This window comes from Lycorma delicatula, chromosome 1, assembly GCF_047948215.1.
Source record: "Lycorma delicatula isolate Av1 chromosome 1, ASM4794821v1, whole genome shotgun sequence".
Classification (NCBI taxonomy): Eukaryota; Metazoa; Arthropoda; class Insecta; order Hemiptera; family Fulgoridae; genus Lycorma; species Lycorma delicatula.
In genome coordinates this window covers 188,192,247-188,211,927 of record NC_134455.1, presented here as the reverse complement: position 1 = coordinate 188,211,927, position 19,681 = coordinate 188,192,247, and the positions used below count along the sequence as shown (strand labels likewise).

At 30.2% G+C, this 19,681-nt stretch overlaps 1 protein-coding gene across 4 annotated transcripts in view; it reads left to right on the top strand.

The window, feature by feature from the left end:
• The first annotated feature begins 211 nt into the window (after window positions 1–211).
• TAF1B (TATA box-binding protein-associated factor RNA polymerase I subunit B) overlaps window positions 212–19,681 on the top strand; it is a 51,291-nt gene continuing 31,821 nt past the window's right edge. For 2 of the 4 annotated variants that reach the window (XM_075368450.1, XM_075368430.1), the window contains exons 1-4: window positions 494–854; window positions 11,817–11,901; window positions 14,105–14,300; window positions 19,094–19,310. In XM_075368450.1, the coding sequence (XP_075224565.1) occupies window positions 765–854; window positions 11,817–11,901; window positions 14,105–14,300; window positions 19,094–19,310 (588 nt within the window). In that variant the 5' untranslated portion in view covers window positions 494–764. The other 2 variants (XM_075368460.1, XM_075368440.1) reach the window with 2 other exon arrangements.

Here is a 19,681-nt window from a genome sequence, read left to right as displayed (position 1 = left end):
TACACTCATACATATCATCCTCTGAACTATTATCTAAACGGTAGTTACTGGAGGCTAAACAGGAAAAAGAGAAGTATTAAGGATGCAAATAATTTTTGTTTTTTTGTATCAGATGCAGTTTATGCTAGTGGTGAACTCGTCATCGCAAATCAGCTGATTTCGAAGGCGAGTTCTAAGGTTCAAATCCTAGTAAAGGCAGTTACTTTTACACGGATTTGAGTACTAGATCGTGGATACCGGTGTTCTTTGGTGGCAGGGTTTCAATTGACCACAGATCTCAGTAATGGTCGACCTGAGACTGTGTAGTAGCTTATTGCTGTATACATAGGCAGATGGCTAGCTTACTGCGCTATTATCTATCCTGAAAATATGTACAATGTACTACATACTATGTAAGTATATAGAGTTGTACGAGATGTTTTCGTAAAGGAATGACTATTTTATCTGTTCCATCCGTCTATATCTCTTGCACGCAATGTACACAGCTACACGCCGCTCGCTACACACGACTACACTTCATTTACATTCACACATTTTCATCTTCATTCATACTATGAATTAATACCACGCGATGGTTCCGAAGAAAAGAAAAAAAGCTTATCCTGGAAACGTCGATATTTGATGTTCGATAGTCAGCGTTTCCGGTCTTCTAATACATCGATTGTTTTGAGGTTAGGGTAGCGTGTGAGTTTGCTGTGTTATTATGATGTACTGAAGCTTGTCATACTTTTGTTTCTAATTTATTTTAAACATTCATAGATTTTATGATGCCGAATTGCACAGTGTGCGGTGGTACAGAGTTTTTTATTGAATGCGGATTTTATTTTTGTTCATCTTGTCAAACACAGTTACAAGTTAGTATTCAACTGTAGTAGATATGAATTTTGTATTATTTGTAGTAAATTTTTGGAGTTAAAATTTTCTTGGTCCAGAACCAACAAATGGTTTGCTGAATCATTAAAAAAAAACGATCTTGGAGTATGTGCAATTCGCTGTTGGTTGAATGAAGTGTACCTTGTTAAATAAAATATCATGCAGTTTTGGCGAATGTTTTAAATTGACTACAAGCTTGCTTTTTTCATATAATAATGATTTAAAAAAAAATTAAAAATAACATTTATAAATAGCAGTCAAAATTGAACCCACCGGGTTGATTAGTGGTAAACTCGGCGTCGTGAATCAGGTGATCTCGAAGTCGAGGTTCAAATCTAAGGATGTCTAAGGTTCAAATCCTAATAAAAGTAATTGCTTTTATAGGGATTTGGATACTGGATGATGGGGTACCGGTGTTCTTTGGTGGTTGGGATTTAGTTAACCATATGACTAAGGAATGGTCGTCCCGACTCCGTTTAAGAGTACACATTTACCGATTCATTTACATTTACACGCCAGACTGCATACGGTTGCCTTGGCATCTCTATAGGTGCTGTGTAACTCTAACCTGATATTACATAAATAATTAGTATAAAAAATTTGCCGCAGTTGATTTTGTTGTGGCAAAATATGAATTGTGTAGCATTTGTAGAGGTAAAACTGTTTATAATGAGGGCAGTGTTTAATTGTTTCCATTGTTATATGATTTAAATTATCTCAGATACATTTTTGTATTGTGTAGATAAACTCGTACAGAAAAAAACACACGACACACACACACACTGCAGCCCACAGCCCACCAGGCTGGTCTAGTGGTTAACTCATTGCAAACTAGTCGTTTAACAGCTGATTTTCAAATTCAAAGATTCTGAGATTAAAATCTCAGTTAAAGTTAGTTTTTTTATTTGGATTTTAGGAAAGTAGAATAAAATAAATATAATATATACACAACTTTATTTTATTTTTAAAATCAAGGTTGCACTACCTCGTAGCAAGCTGTAGATTTAGTTATAAAATGGAGCTTGTCTAGTCTGTGTTGACATTCATGATACAAGCAGGATGCAGTACTATTAATTAGATCATAAACAGAGTATTCATTCTCATACATCTTTTACCATAATTACTATTGCATTTGTTTTGTGAGTACACAATAAAGGAATATCTTTATCCTTAATTTGAAGTTTAGATTAATTAATGTATATTTTTTAATAATACATGAAGAAAATTTTATGTTTGCTATGTGTTTGCCCATCAGAGTCATCATCATCATCATCATATACTAAAAGCCATGCCTTATCATGTTAGCCACTCCACTCTTTCCATTGCTGCCTTCTTTGAATCATTGTGTTTCAAACCCCATCTCTTTTTCAACCCTCTTAAAGAAGACTGCTCCTAATCTATCTTCTGAATTCTTTCCTATTACCTTTTTTTTTTAGAAATATTTGTCAAAAATCATATCATTTCATGTGTCTTATCAGTTTTACCCTTCCTTTTCCAATAACCTTTATAAGTGATCTATCCTCATTTACTCTTCCATGTTTTGTCCATTACTTTTTCTATTCATTCAACTTCTTCTTGTCATTTTCCTCGATATCCACACCTCTGTTGTCAAAGGCTTTTGCTTTTCTACCTTACCAAGTGTCTCGTATCTGTAACTTAGGATAATCCACATGAAAGTTTTAGCAAAACCTTTCCTTGTCTCTAGGCTCTTATGGTAAAGTATGTTGAAAAGGTGAACAACTAGTTGTACTTGACACAGGACATTTACTATTCACTTGTGGCATTGATGGTGGATGATGTCATGGAATTGAATTTCTTGTCAGTCAGAAAATAAAAAATTCAGTAGTAAAATTTGAAAGTATATCCAACAGCTCAGTGCATCATTCAGCTGACAAATATTATAAGCTTCAAATCATCCTAGCCTATGCACCAACAAGTTGTAATGATGAGGAGATTGGAGAATTTTATGATGATATTTCTCATATGCATGTCAAAGAAAAATACCATTACAAAATCCTTACGAGTGATTTTAATGCAAGAGTAAGAAAATCAAGAATTTATGAAAATGCAATTGGTCCATATATAGAATGGAGAGCAAGAAGACGGGTGGCATGCTAGTGAATTTGGCAGAAGGACAAGGACTCTAAATCCTAAATTTATTTTACAAGAAAAAAAACTCATTTTACAGTCAAAAGTGAATGTGGGAAAATCCAGCTGGCTACTTGAGTGAATTTGATAACACCATGTCAAACAATAAAGCAATAATATGCGAGAGCACTTTTCCCAGTTGCATCAATATTGGAAGTGACCATAGAATGATCAGAGCTAAAGCAAGAATAAATCTAAGAAATAAAAACATGAAAAATGATCAAAACCTCAATAAAAATAAAAATAAACACTGCAAAGCTATAGAAAATAAGAGTTTTTTTGAGCTTAATCTATTGGTTTGGTTCTCTCAATTGCAAGATTTAGAAGATATAGAGAAATCAAAACACAATGAAGGAATTGTCAACAGTATACATGCTTTAGCTAAATCTATAGCACCATCAGACAAACAGTTGAAATTAAAAAATCATATTGAAACTATTAGTCGAATGAAAAAATGGTGGATAATGAAGAATTCAGGAAATTTTACTAATAAATTGGAATATGTTGAGCTCTGTAAGACAATAAGGAAATGCTCTAGGAAGATGTGTGTCAGTTTAATATGAAACTAGTGCAGAAGATGCTGGAAGAAGGTAAGGGAATTAATAGAGCAAAACATAAACTTGTGAATAAATGAAAGCAAATTTTTGGCTTAGAATGAGAAGTTGGTTCCATATGCAGAACACATCAGAAAATATTAAAAATAATTGAAAAATTTTATTCTAATTTGTACAAGGAGCAAAATCAGTCAAAATTGGAGTTCGTTTTAGTAGAAGCGTTTTAGAGAAGAAATAACACAAGCTGTAAAATCAATGAAAAATGAGAAAGCTTCAGGAACAGATAGTATTACTGCTGAGATGCTGAAAGCTGGTGGTAAAACATTATACACAGCACTTTTAAAATTGCTTTCAAAAACCAAAAGATTCTGAATGCATGGGAAATTGCTGAAGTGATTCTTCTGTGGAAGAAAGGAACTCAGGACGACCTGAAGAATTATCGCCCAATAAGCCTCTTCTCAGTTATCTACAAGATTTTGACCAAGATAATAGCATTTTTCATACACTACAAAATTCCATTTCCATATCCTACATACAAGCTTATGTGATATCACCAAAAAAAAAATGTGTGTGACAAGAGGAGATACTATTGCCCTTGTTCTTCTCAGCCTGCCTGGAGGAGGTATTTAGGAAGTTGGAATGGGAAGAAGAAGGCATAAAATAAATGGCATCTATCTAAACCACCTGAGATTTACAGATGATTTAGTTCTCTTCTCAAAAGTATCAGAACTACAGACACTTAAAGGAACTGCAGGTGGCTGGTTAACCCTGTGGTCTAAGGGTGGACCTTAAAAAAAGCCAGGTCATGTTTGCCAAGGAAAGAAAAATGTTTGGAGAACTCAAATGGTAGATCATTACATTTATCTTGCCCAGTAGGTGTCAACCGAAGGTGTACAATCAAATATGTTGTATGGCCAGTTAAGCTTGGATGGTAGGCATTCGGGAGACTTATAAATGTTTTTAAGAAGATACTCCCCCTTGGCTTTAAAAAGAACGTTTTTGATCAATGTTTCCTACCAGTCCTTACCAGTAGACGTGAAACTTGGTTGTTAACTGATCAATCATTACAGAAGCTGTGGGTAGCCACAAAGGAATATGGAGTGATTTATGCTTGGAGTTATGACAGGATAGGAAGACCTGTAAATAGATCAGAGAACAGATGAAAATACATGATATCATCATCATGAAAGTTAAAAGGATTAAAATGGTGGTGGGCAGGCCATATAGCAAGAACTGATGGCTGATGGACTAATTAGCACTTGAATGGACACTACTAGATGTTAAACATCCACAAAAAAAAAATCAGAGGCATGTTGGCTTAATAATATTATCAAGTACATTGGTCAGAATTGGGAGAAGATCGCATAAGACTGTATGAGTTGGAAACATGCTGAAGAGGCCTTCATCCTGCAGGTGATTGATAATAGTTGACATAATGATGATTTACAATTACTTCTCCATTTTACATTTCTTTACTGTATTCACCTACATAATTCAAGTCAAGCGGTACATTTACGTTTTTATTTTTGACCATATTTGTTCTGGTTTTTGGCCTTACCTGCAATAATTTAATTTTTGAATATACTTTGTCTGATCTGCCTCTTTCTAGGTCCTCCTGAATCTCATTTGTTTCTTGCATCCACTTTTCCTTCTCAAATCTACTTTTTTGTGTGACCAAAAAAGTCTTCTTGTGTGATCTTTTGTACTTCTCAAAGTATTTTTCTCTCATCTTATTTCTCTTTTCAATAAGATCTAATACTTCTTTTGACATCCATGGTTTCCTTGGTTCTAGTTTGATTTTTTCCCTACTATTTCCTGATTGTTGTTATGCTTTCTTTAATTCTCTTTCATTCTAGTTTCATAATAATCAGTTTATCTGTTAATATTTTCAGTCTTTGACTTCCTCCTTCTTCAGTTTTTCTACACACTGTTTATGGTAACTTGTTTGTATTTCCTCAATCTAATATCATACTTTGCCATCACAAGGACATGCTCACTATCTATTCACAACCAGGATATGAATGACTAGATTTTATTTAGTTTTTGTAGTTATCTGTATCTAAAATATAATCTATTTGGTATCTTTTGCTGTCTCGTAGCATTTTCCATGTGTGTCTTCGTCTTTTAGGCACCTCAAAATACGTGTTTATGACTATTATTTCATATTGTTTGCAGAAATCCAGCAGTCTTTCTCCTTTGTCATTCATCTTTGCTAGTCCAAAATTTCCCAACCATTTCCTCATTACTTTCTCCGATTGATGCATTGAGATCATGAATTATAATGAGATTGCCCTTTTCTTTGACTAACTTCATTAATTCATCAATTTGCTTATGTATTTTTTTGATTTCTTCATTTTTACTATTGGTTGTAGGCAAGTAGTTATTAAACACAAGTCTTTAGGTTTGGCTTTCAGTTTAACCATAATAATTCTGTTGCTGTGGTGGTATATGTTTAAAATGTTGCTTTTCCATTTTCCTCTTAGAAATATTCCGACTCAGTTTCTCCCAATTTAGAATTGTCGCCGTGAATAATTCTAAAATCCTTTTCCTGCCAAGATTCCTAAGGTGTCTACGTTCTTATTTCTTCTATACCGTCTTCTAGTTTTCTAGCTTTTAAGAGGTTTTTAACATTCCATGACCTATTCAGAAACTTCTTTTTAAACTCTCCTTTTCACAGCCATAGCCAAGAAATTCCACCCTGTAGATCCGACTGGGGGAATTGAAACTCTGGATAATTTTGTATTGGATGTAGCCATTTTAAAGCTTGAGAATTCTGCGCATGATAATTAATGGATTGTTTCCTGTTGCCTTCTGTATTCTCATGCTGTTGACCATGTTAGTGGTTCTTCTGCCTTTAGGGGTAATTTCTCTTTCCTGGGAAAAGGGGCTGTCCCTAACTCATATCTGCTCATCCACCCTTGTCAGGCAGGCACCCGCTCACCCTCATGTTATCCTTGTCATTAGTACTTGATAAGGTGGCTGTGATGAAAATTATTGATCCATGACACTAATCCATGAGGGTTATGAAAATCACTTAAAACCATTAACTATTGAAATGACAAACTAAGCCAAACTTTTTAAGTACTCATTTTTAATAGTTTGATATATTTTAAGACAGTCTTAAGTAATTGGTGCTATTGACCATGTTACTTAACCATTTAATATGACATTTTAATTAATATAACTAATAAACTTCCGATCACCTTACTAGAAACTACATGAATAAACAGAGCACCAATCTTGCAAACAAGATAAAAAATCATCATCAACACATCCCATAATTAAACTTAACATTATTTGACATAAAAATCTATACATGAAATTTTCAGTAACAGAACCCTCCATTCTTCCAAACACAAAGTACAAGAAGAGTGCATCTCAGAAATATTAAAAATGTTAAACATTTTATTTTCTAAGCAAAGCTATTTTAGATTCTAAAATAAGATAATTATTACAAAGCCCTACTACCAACCTACATATCTATACAGAATAATTACAAAAAATAGTTAAATAAGTTTTTTCTTTTTTACAGGCATTTTTTCAGGATTCAGTGGGTTAGTCAGCAATGTGAAATTTAATATTAGTTCTACATTTTATGTTATATTTGAATGCCTGATAGTCTTAACAAAGTGGAGGCCATTAAAATCATCAACATATAGTCTAAACAGGCACCCGACTACAGCGTAAAATGTAGAAATAATATTAAATTTTACATCATTGACAAACTTACTGAATCCTGAAAAAATGCCTGTAAAAAAAGAAACAAAAACTTGTTTAATTATTGTTTGTTTGTTTTTCATAATTATCTAGGTAGATGAGTACAATTAGTAGTCAGGTTTTTTGTTTTTTAATAATTATTTTATTTGTACTTTTTTGTTGTTACTATAACTTTACGTGGATATACTATAACTTTACCTGGATTTACTATAACTTTACTATAACTTTACTGCAAAACTTACCCTGGAGCAGACATTGATAGCGACCATAATTTGGTGATAATGAAATGTAGATTGGGGTTTAAAAACCTGAAGAAAAGGTGTTAGATGAATCGGTGGAATTTAGAGAAGCTTGAGGAAGAGGAGGTAAAGAAGATTTTTGAGGAGGACATCGCAAGAGGTCTGAGTAAAAAAGATAAGGTAGAAAATGTAGAAGAAGAATGGGAGAATGTTAAAAAGGAAATTCTTAAATCAGCAGAAGCAAACTTAGGCGGAATAAAGAGAACCGGTAGAAAACCTTGGGTTTCAGACGATATATTGCAGCTGATGGATGAACGTAGAAAATATAAGAATGCTAGTGATGAAGAAAGTAAAAGGAACTATCGGAAATTAAGAAATGCTATAAACAGGAAGTGCAAACTGGCGAAAGAAGAGTGGATTAAAGAAAAGTGTTCAGAAGTGGAAAGAGAAATGAACATTGGTAAAATAGACGGAGCATACAGGAAAGTTAAGGAAAATTTTGGGGTACATAAATTAAAATCTAATAATGTGTTAAACAAAGATGGTACACCAATATATAATACGAAAGGTAAAGTCGATAGATGGGTGGAATATATTGAAGAGTTATACGGAGGAAATGAATTAGAAAATGGTGTTATAGAGGAAGAAGAGGAAGTTGAGGAGGATGAAATGGGAGAAACAATACTGAGATCTGAATTTAAGAGAGCATTAAAAGATTTAAATGGCAGAAAGGCTCCTGGAATAGACGGAATACCTGTAGAATTACTGCGCAGTGCAGGTGAGGAAGCGATTGATAGATTATACAAACTGGTGTGTAATATTTATGAAAATGGGGAATTTCCATCAGACTTCAAAAAAAGTGTTATAGTTATGATACCAAAGAAAGCAGGGGCAGATAAATGTGAAGAATACAGAACAATTAGTTTAACTAGTCATGCATCAAAAATCTCAACTAGAATTTTATACAGAAGAATTTAGAGGAGAGTGGAAGAAGTGTTAGGAGAAGACCAATTTGGTTTCAGGAAAAGTATAGGGACAAGGGAAGCAATTTTAGGCCTCAGATTAATAGTAGAAGGAAGATTAAAGGAAAACAAACCAACATACTTGGCGTTTATAGACCTAGAAAAGGCTTTCGATAACGTAGACTGGAATAAAATGTTCAGCATTTTAAAAAAATTAGGGTTCAAATACAGAGATAGAAGAACAATTGCCAACATGTACAGGAACCAAACAGCAACAATAACAATTGAAGAACATAAGAAAGAAGCCCTAATAAGAAAGGGAGTCCGACAAGGATGTTCCCTATCTCCGTTACTTTTTAATCTTTACATGGAACTAGCAGTTAATGATGTTAAAGAACAATTTAGATTCGGAGTAACAGTACAAGGTGAAAAGATAAAGATGCTACGATTTGCTGATGATATAGTAATTCTAGCCGAGAGTAAAAAGGATTTAGAAGAAACAATGAACGGCATAGATGAAGTCCTACGCAAGAACTATCGCATGAAAATAAACAAGAACAAAACAAAAGTAATGAAATGTAGTAGAAATAACAAAGATGGACCGCTGAATGTGAAAATAGGAGGAGAAAAGATTATGGAGGTAGAAGAATTTTGTTATTTGGGAAGTAAAATTACTAAAGATGGACGAAGCAGGAGCGATATAAAATGCCGAATAGCACAAGCTAAACGAGCCTTCAGTAAGAAATATAATTTGTTTACATCAAAAATTAATTTAAATGTCAGGAAAAGATTTTTGAAAGTGTATGTTTGGAGTGTCGCTTTATATGGAAGTGAAACTTGGACAATCGGAGTATCTGAGAAGAAAAGATTAGAAGCTTTTGAAATGTGGTGCTATAGGAGAATGTTAAAAATCAGATGGGTGGATAGTGACAAATGAAGAGGTATTGCGGCAAATAGATGAAGAAAGAAGCATTTGGAAAAATATAGTTAAAAGAAGAGACAGACTTATAGGCCACATACTAAGGCATCCTGGAATAATCGCTTTAATATTGGAAGGACAGGTAGAAGGGAAAAATTGTGTAGGCAGGCCACGTTTGGAGTATGTAAAACAAATTGTTGGGGATGTAGGATGTAGAGGGTATACTGAAATGAAACGACTAGCACTAGATAGGGAATCTTGGAGAGCTGCATCAAACCAGTCAAATGACTGAAGACAAAAAAAAAAAAAATAAAAAAAAAATAACTTTACCTAGTGCAGGCAAATGCTAGCTGCAATGCATTCCCGCTTTTTTTTTCTGAGCTCACTTTTTATTTCTATCTAGAGAACGATGAACTTTTAAAAAAAAATTACAAGAGGCACAAAGTGTTTCTTTTTTATAATTTTATCAAATATCATCGTATTGAAATTGGAGAATAGCATAATTTTTAAATGTTCTCCTTCAGTGTAGTGCTAGGGATGTCACACAGGTTGTAACCTGTCGTATAATTATAGTAGGTACAGATGTCATGCATAGGTTCTACCCTTCATATTCACATCATTAACAGTATTACAATGCAATCTGTACTGGCAACATACAGTGTGCAGGCAGGCGCTAGCTGCGATGCATTCCTGCTTCCTTTTGCTGAGCACATGTTTCGCTTTTATCTCGTTAAAGTGATTTTTTAGAAAAAACTCAAGAGGCTAAAGGCGTTTCTTTTTATTGTTCTATGAAATGCCATCATTAAAATTTTAAAATGCTAAATTTAAAAATTTTGTCCCCCACTGTAGCACCTTTTTGATTAAGAAAATTTAAGATAGCTTATGTTACTTCCAGACTGAAGACCTGTTTCTACCAAAACTTGCTTATAGTTGGATCTGCGAAGCTGCAGAATGGTACAAACATACATAACAGTAAAGCATATTACCATTACTCCTATGTTTATAGTTTGGTAAAAATAATTTTTATTACTAAAATTTTCAAAATATAAATTTTTCCAAAATAAAATAATAAAAGTTTTATTTAAAGTAAAATAAAATGTCATGGACATAGACTTCACACATGGTACTCAAATTAATATTCAAACAAAAAATAAATTAGGAAACGGCATTGGTTTTTAAAACAAAATACCTTTAATTTTTATAAAAAAATTAAAACTGAATTTTATAATTAAAAAAAAAACCAAGGAGATATTAAAATAATAAGTATGAAGCTTAACTTTTGCTGTGTTAATAATATATTTTTTATTACATTTTCTTTCAGTTATTAAAAATATATATTAATACTGATTCTGAATTATGTTATTACACCAGTTATTTTCATATACATTTCTTCTAGTTATGAAAATTTAATTAAAGTATATTTGGCACCAATCCTTTGAAAAAGATAAAAAATCATCAACATACCTCATATCTCAATGTAGCATATTTGATATAAAAACTTAAACAAGAAATATCCAGTAACAGAAACTCTTCATTCTTTTGAACAAACACTGAATTATGTTCATATCAGAACATCTCAGAAATAGTAAATATGTTATACATCCCATTTCCAGCATCTTTTTTTTTACCACTACTAGGTATTAATAAAGAGGAAGAGATGAAATAACAATTTTGCAGCATCCTAGCAGAAATTTTGTTGCAATAAATGGAACAGACATGTATATACCAATAATAAACTTGACTTGCAAAATCTTAACTTGTCTTACATATTATGGTGATATTAATCATTTTAATCTTACTGATGATGATTGTTAACACAGACATGATTAATATTTTATAGACATAAATAACAAATTCACCAATATTGACCTTGATATTCTACAAGTATCCAGAAAAGGACCATATTTTAATGTACTTAAACATGATAAATGTATGAACATAAAGCAGAAATGTATTACTAAATGATCTGACATAATTTAAAATCAAACACAATCTTCAACCACATTCTTACATACATGTCTGTGTAACTGCCAGTAGTAACAACATATATGCCAGTAATCATCTGCTATTAGTGCGAAAAGAGCAGCATTATTCACTTAAGATGGTCACTAGTATAACTGAAACATTTTGAAGTTTATTGTTAAAGTGTTACAAAATGTTATGAAATTTAGATCTGTTTGTCATTTCAGAAATTTATATTTTTAAATAACTATACTAGTGTTTTGTGCAATATTCTTTATTTTTTTATGGAAATGCAATTGTATGTATTAGTCATGTTGTATTGTACTTGGCAGTTTTTTTGTAAAAATTATTTATAGTTATAAAGTAGAACAGATCTGTTGTTTATATTGGAATTAAAAATCAGTTAAATACTAATTGAATGTTTTTTTTACTATTTTTTTAGGGTGTTCAAGAAGAAATTACTGAATATGGTCATGGAGGGCTGACTAAGAAAGTTTCAAAGGATAAAAGAAAAGCTTCCAAACTTAGTAATATTCAATATTATAATTGTTATTATTATTCTGTGTTGAGCAGCTGTACTTTACTGTTCATGTTTTTGCTGATCACAGTTTTAATTTTACATGGATGGATATATTTGTGATTTTTAAAACTTTATATGAAACATACCTGAGAAGTAATTTTTTTTTATATAAAAATTAAATAAACAAGAAATTTAATCTACTGTGAATGCCTAGAAAATCAGAGTAATTTTGAGTGGTGTTATATGCTATTCTCTGCTAGCTAAACCATACTAAATAAATATTATTCTTTTTATTACATCAGAAACTATTAACTTATTGACTACATGGAAATTATATTAATGACTACACAGAATTTCTTTTCAAAGTTAATTATAGAGTTCCTTTAATAGAAATTACTAAGAGCATTGTTAATGATACCCATATTAAAATGTTAAGATACCAATTTAATGTGCTGTTGAATTAGCAGTTAATGTGTCAGTTGAATGATAGATGTAGATATTTACATTTACAAAGTACTATTTTATAGAATGTTTGAAATACTTATCTGCCATACTGAATGAAATGCTAATGTTTTTGATAGCTACTAGATGATTATGTGATACATGATTTTCATGAAAATTAGTTGGTATACTTTATTAGTTGGTCCACTTTTTTATAACCGGTCTTGTTTTTGAGATATTAGCAGCCAAAATTTATTTTAAAATTCCAAGAAAATGATTGAACAAGGGAATACACATGCTATAAGAATTTTTTGATAGATCTCAACTTCAAACTGTTTTAAAACAACTCAAACTTATTAAAACCATTCAACATTACTTTTATTCAACTTAGCAACAGCATACACAGTTTCAGATAACTTGCAAGATTACTATAAAATTATTGTTATACTTTGTAAATTAGTTTATACACATTATTTGTTTAAGATGTACATAAACAGTACAAAAAAATATTTAGCTTCAAGTTTAAAGATATATTTTAAATTTTAATGCATAATAATGGATAAATGTATAAATAAATATCTGCATCTATCTATAATATACAGTCAGATTTGTTTTCTAATACGAACTATTCTAACCTTCTAACCATATACAATAGTGTTAAGTATAAAAAATGGTGATATAAAATTAAACAAAGTATACAATTTTGTAAACATACTTGTCAAAATATTAATTTATGTAATTGAAATACATTTAAAAGTAATGTAGTTAAATAAATATTAATCAGTAAAAGTATGGAAATTAATGTGAAGAGGTAATTTAAATTCATAAAACTGTTTTAATGGAAATTCTTTGGAAAAAATAGTTTGAAAAATCAAAATTATAAACGACAGGTGATAAATAAAAAATTAATAAGTGTGATGTTATTATCCATTTTACAATATACAAATATTTTTATGAATGAGATAAAACAAACTTATTGTTTGTATCCTATGAGTGGCTCTGGATATATTTTTACTTATAAAACAAAAACATAGAGAAAATATTAGAAAACATAGAAAATATTAAGCCCCTTTTGTCATTTCTGATCATTATAGCTTACAATCTTGAAATAAATATTTTATTTACTGCATTAATCAGATATAATATCAAAATATAATATAGATAAAGTGCAATGTGGGATTTTTGTTGTTAATTTCTTATGTAATGGTATACTTTATTCATTATATTGTATTCCCTTATTCTATATTATACATATTTAGATAAAATAATAGATTACACATACCACCTGTACTTGTTTTATATTATGTATATATTAATATGGTTTTCTAATAAGTAGTGGTATTATGTATACCTTATTGTATTCAATAGAAAGAGATACATTAGTTTTTATATATTATTTGTCACAGTCTCTGTTTGTGTTGACACATGTAAATCATCTGATGTACAATTGTCACTAGTTAGAATTATTTTTCTGAGAGTATTCATGTTCTTTATCCAACAATTTCTTGTGTTGATGGAATTGAATGTGTCACTGTACGACATCCAAATTTTGATGGGCTTGGCATGCTGATATACAACATTAGATTTGGCTCTGTGCAGAAGGTAATGGGGAACTACTTCATTTCTCACTCTTATTACCTGGAATGGGATTTGATCATTGGGAATGATCAGAATATTTTTGAGAGTTGCTTACTGTAAGCCTAAAACCATTACGATTATGGGTTCTTAACATATTGCATATTTTACTTGATAATGAAATTTTGTTCTAGCATCTCAAGATGATCTTACATCATGGGAGATATTTAATTTTGTGTTACGTGGATTAGTTGATGAAATGATAACATTAGGTGCTGATGAAAATTTAAAAGTTATTGTTCTTCAGCTTTGGGCATCTTATTTATCTCGACTAGAAGTTGCTTTTAAAAAACAAAGTACAGTTCATTTTGGTCTTGGATATAAAATAAGGTAAGGTGAATAATAAGGTAAGGTAAGGTATGAATGCTCATTTTTAGTAATGTGTCTGTGAGGTCTGATCAAAATGGATCTGATCTTAATTTTTTATTAGCAAGAAGTAGGGCTTAATGCAGCACTAGTTAACCTTACTGACTGTATATTGGTGCTTTGATGTCTGTTGTATTTGTTGACCTATTTCAAATGCTTTTTAAAGGTCCTGTATTACATATATTTCCATTTTTTTTTTATATACAGAAAAAGTGGAAAAAGTAGTAAAATTAATTTTAAAAAAATTGTAATAATTTTTTTTTAATGTTATCTGTTTTATGTATTTATCTTTTAAACAAAAATTATCATAACTATTCTTTTTTTAGCTTATTTTTATTTATGTTAGTCATAAATAAAGAGTGCTACTCTTTATCAAATTGAACTAATTCTTATGTTTTTTATTTAATTGTTATAGTTTCTGTATAGTATCCTGAAGTCATTTTGATATTCAAAGGATTATTTTCACATGAAAAAAAAGTTGTTGAGAAAAGTTGGGAATAAAAAATAATACATTCTTGCATTTCAGAGAACTCTCTTGTTTGCTGCTAGAAGTATACTTTCTTCCATTTCTTTTCTAATTTTTATGAAGAAAAACTTTTTTTTGTCCTTGTGTTTTAGGGTACATTTCATACAAGCACTAGTTTTGTTGATGTATTCACGTTTTAAATAGAAATAAGAAAGTGCAAAATGTAAATTAAAATAACCTTTTTTGAAAAAAATTAAATCAGCTAAAAGAGTAATATAAGTTAAAAAAAAAAAATTTTAGGAATCATTATTTCTGCGTTTTAGTTCTTGAAATTATTCTTTTAAAAAAGTCCATTTTATATCATTTTTCTTTTTTGATATATTTCAATATGAATTTGATATGTGGCTCAAACAAATAAATTTGTGCAAATTGAGATAACGTGTTTCAGTTGTTCTTGAACCCAAAGGTGTAAGAAATTCATATCTTGAATCATTCACATACAAAGCTTAATTTTATGATGGATGAACCAATAGATTATAGTGTAGAAGCAGTTGCATTATGTTGAATCATGGCTTAGTGCTGTAACTGAACAATATAAACAGGGCGTTTCTAAAATGGTGGGCTGGTATACTTTTTCGGATTCTACTTGTAAAACTAAACAAAAAATATCTTAGAAAAAGTGGCAATTTCTCCTTTCATTTTCTCCCGTTCTCCATTTTGTTATTTTTATGTAAAAATTTATATCTAAGTTCAGATAGAGGAATCACATTAATATTTTGCAAGCGTCTGTGTAATAAAGTTTTAAAATTAGCAAAAATCAGAACTTAAATACCTTTGCAAATTAAAAAATGGTGGCCATTTTTATTTTTCAATCCATTAATCCATAAATATAAGTTTTATCAAAGTGTATGTTATGTGCTAAAATATTAAGCCTTTTATTTTGAACAAAATGACGTTTTATTTTTTTAAATCTGTTTACAATTAGCCAAGGTATTGCAGAAAATTGATATTGTAATTTTGTCTGTTTTTATGTCCTCCACTTTACATTCAGTTGGATTAAATATTAATTGTTTTTATTACTGTTAATTCTAGTATTGTAAATTAGTATCAGATTAAGTAATAATTTTCTCACAATAAAATTTAACATTACTTAATAATAAAACAATTGATATTAATTTTTCACTTTTGAATAATTTTAAAAAGCGACTATTACTGCTAATCAAGTTAACAATGTGAAAATGAAGCTTCTTTAAACAGGAATGGTGTTCAAAACTATCACAATCAGTGTATCTATAGTGATGAGAATCCTCATGGTACCTTCCAAAGTAGCCATCAACAAGATTTTTTTCTGAACATATGGGCTGGTATTTGTAATGACTATCTTTTGAGTTTTGTCATTCTACCATATCATTTAAATGGAGAAAATTATTTTGCTCATTTGCTGAAAATATTCCACTTTTTTGGAACCACTACAATTAAGTGGAAATATGTGGTTTAACCATGATATAGCTCCAGCACATTCAGTTGGTATCAGATTTCCTGCATGAAACTTTCCAAGAAAAAATGGGTAGGCCGTGGGGGGCCAGTGCCCTGGCCTGCCCAATCACCTGATTTAAACCCTCTTGACTTTTCAACCTGTGAGGCCATTTGAAACATATTGTTTATTCATCTCCAGTACTCAACATTCAGGATCTTCAACAAAGGATCCAAAATGGATTTTAAGAAATTAGGAATACTCCAGGAATTTTTGAATGGTTAAGACAATCTCTCAGAAAAAGATGAAGACTTGTGTAATCTCTAATGGTGAACACTTTGAACATCTTGTAACTTTTATAAGTTGTTAACAGTTTATTTAAAAAACAAGTATACCTAATGTTCTACGACAATTAATGTAAGATTATCACAGATAGTTATTTTATTTTTTTAATTATTAGGTCTATTATTGTGATAAAATTATTACTTGATTTGATACTAATTTACAATACTAGAATTACCAATGAATAAAAATAATTAATATTTAATCGAATTGAATGTAAAGTGGAGGACATGAAAAGAGACAAAATTACAACATCAATTGCTGCCATAACGTGGCTATTTATTAACTGATTTTAAAAAATAAAACATTGTTTTGTTCAAAATAAAAGGCTTAATATTTTAGCAAACATACATTTTGATAAAACTTATATTTATGGAGATAACGGATTGAAAAATAAAAATGGTCGCCATATTGTAATTTGCAAAGGTATTTAAATCCTGATATTTTGCTAATTTTAAAACTTTATTATAAAGATGCTTACAAAATATTAATGTAATTCCTCCTATCACTTGAGATATAAAGTTTTATATAAAAATAACAAAATAGCGAATGGGAGAGAACGAATGAGAAATTGCCATTTTTCCTAAGGATATTTTTTGTTTAGTTTTACAAGTAGAATCCGATAAAGTATAGCCAGCCCACCATTTTAGAAATCCTGTGTATATATATATATAAAAGTTTAGTTAATAATAGAAAATGTTAGTACAATAAGTCTTCATTTACGTTACAAAATAATTTCATTCCTGTTTTATCTCCTCCAGTATAGGATAGTATTAGTCATTGCCTCTTGAGTAAATACCATTAAACTGATATTTGCTTCATGTCTTATCTCTTTCACTTAGTCAAAAGTACTAACTGAATATTAGTCAAAAATATTCTACAACTGTTTTAAAGTTCTTTGGAATTGTTTTTCTTTGTGAATTGGCTGACATTCATTTTATTTGTGGAAAAGCAAATAGATCTGCTACAGAATTGGCTTAGATCTGTCATTAAGTTTTATCTATGAAGCTTTTCCAGATCTTTCTGTTTTTGGGTAGGTATCTTAGAAGACATACTGACTGACCTCTTTACTTTCTGCCTAAAAAGTTGACTGGAGAAGCATTTTACAAATTTTTTATTAACATATTACCTGATGTACTGGAAAATATTCCTCTTGCACATATACAAAAAAAATGTGATTCATGTGCATTAGTGGTACTGCACGTTTTCTGTTAATAGCTGTTGAGTGATTGTTTTCCTGAATAATAAATTGGATGTGGTAGTCTAGTTGCCTCGCCCACTTACCAGATTTAAATTTACATTTGGGGCATTTGAAGAACATGGTACATGCCATACTAATAAACACTTAAGAGGAGTTAGAGTGCAAATAATTCAATTGTTAACAAATTAGAGTATTACTTGAATTTGTTATATTTGAATGCTTTTGAACTTGAATGGTTCGACTGACTGAGTGCTTAATTGATGTATATAAGGAGCACATAGAAAGTTTGTTTTGATTGTTTTAGGGCATTTTTAAGACAATGATTCATTTTTTTAGTGAAAAATGAAATCTTAAATCCCTAAATTTAATGCTTTTATTTTTTCTTGAAGTATGTTGAATGAAAAATTATGATTTCTGTCATTTTGAAATTTATCAGCATATATTTTCATTTACTCGGTTCATAAAGTATTAATTTAAAATGATATTCCAAATTTCAGTGAAGTAATTCAGCCCACTCCAGAGATGTAAATTTCTTTTAAAAAACACAAATTGCTATGGAGGACAGACAGATAAAAAGGTGTTTTTGGACCTGTGTTTACAAGGACTTTTTTCTTGTAACAATACTAAGAACACAATATCAAAGTAGTGGATGATTCTTTTTTGAACACTGTACTGGGTAACATCAGCTTTGTAATCAAAGGATGTTTTTGAAACTTGAAATTTCTTGGAAAACTTATACTTTTAAGTGGGAAAAATATACTTTTTTTCAAGGTAGCATTTAGCTTATACTCAAGAGTCATTATGTAATGCCATTTCTATGCATTTTTAACAATATGCTGATTTTTCATAATTTGTGTTTTTGCCTATATTGGGAGTGTTTTTTTCTGCCTATCCACATCTTCAACAAAAGTATAATTAAAACCTTTTAAATAAAATAAGTTTCTTACGAAAATGACTCTTTAACTCTTCTTTAAAAAAAAAAAGATGAAAAATAAAAAAATAATACTATTATTTAAATTTTTGATTTTTAAATCAGTACCAAATTAAGGGTTAGAAAGTTGGAATTTTCTGAAATTGATGTCCACTTCAAAAAATCAAAATCTGAAGATGAATTGAATAGCATTGCTTTTTATTTTTAGTACATTATTTGGAATTAGTTTTTCTTTTGGAATTTTATCCTACTTCTTTTATTAAAACTATTTCTGTATATTATTTATGAATGATTTAAATTTATTCTTTTCATAGCTGATGTGTGTATTTTTTTTAATTTTCAGAGATGTTGAACTTCTTATGAATAAGGATTTCAATGAAATCTCAAGAAGTAGAGATTTGTATATGCTGAAGGTTAAAGAGCATTTAAAAAGGGATAAGAAGAAAAAAAAACAAAAAAAATCTGGAGAATTAGCAGATATGATTAATGGCTCAGATGATGATGAACTTCTTGATATAAATATATCTAGTTCACAAAAACAGAGATTGACTAAACTTAAGGTAATTTTCATCCACAACAAAACATTTATGCACTCAAACATGGGCATGGTATTTTGTGTTTGTGTGCATGCACATGCTCATGCAAATGTGCAAACAAACTGTATTACTTCTTATTGTATTGTTTTTAGTAACATTGTATTATTTTGTTGGACAAAATGAATGTAATATCAAGTAGTTTATTTTTAATCATATCAGAATGTTTTCAGTACTATATGCAAAGTTTGCATTTTGATTGCTCAGAAAATATTTTAAAAAGAGTTTTGGAATTAAGAACATATGTGCAAAATAGATATTGGATTTTAACTATGTCTACTTATTATGTTACATGTTTCTCCTTTATATTTTGATCACTTTGAATATGTATCTTAATT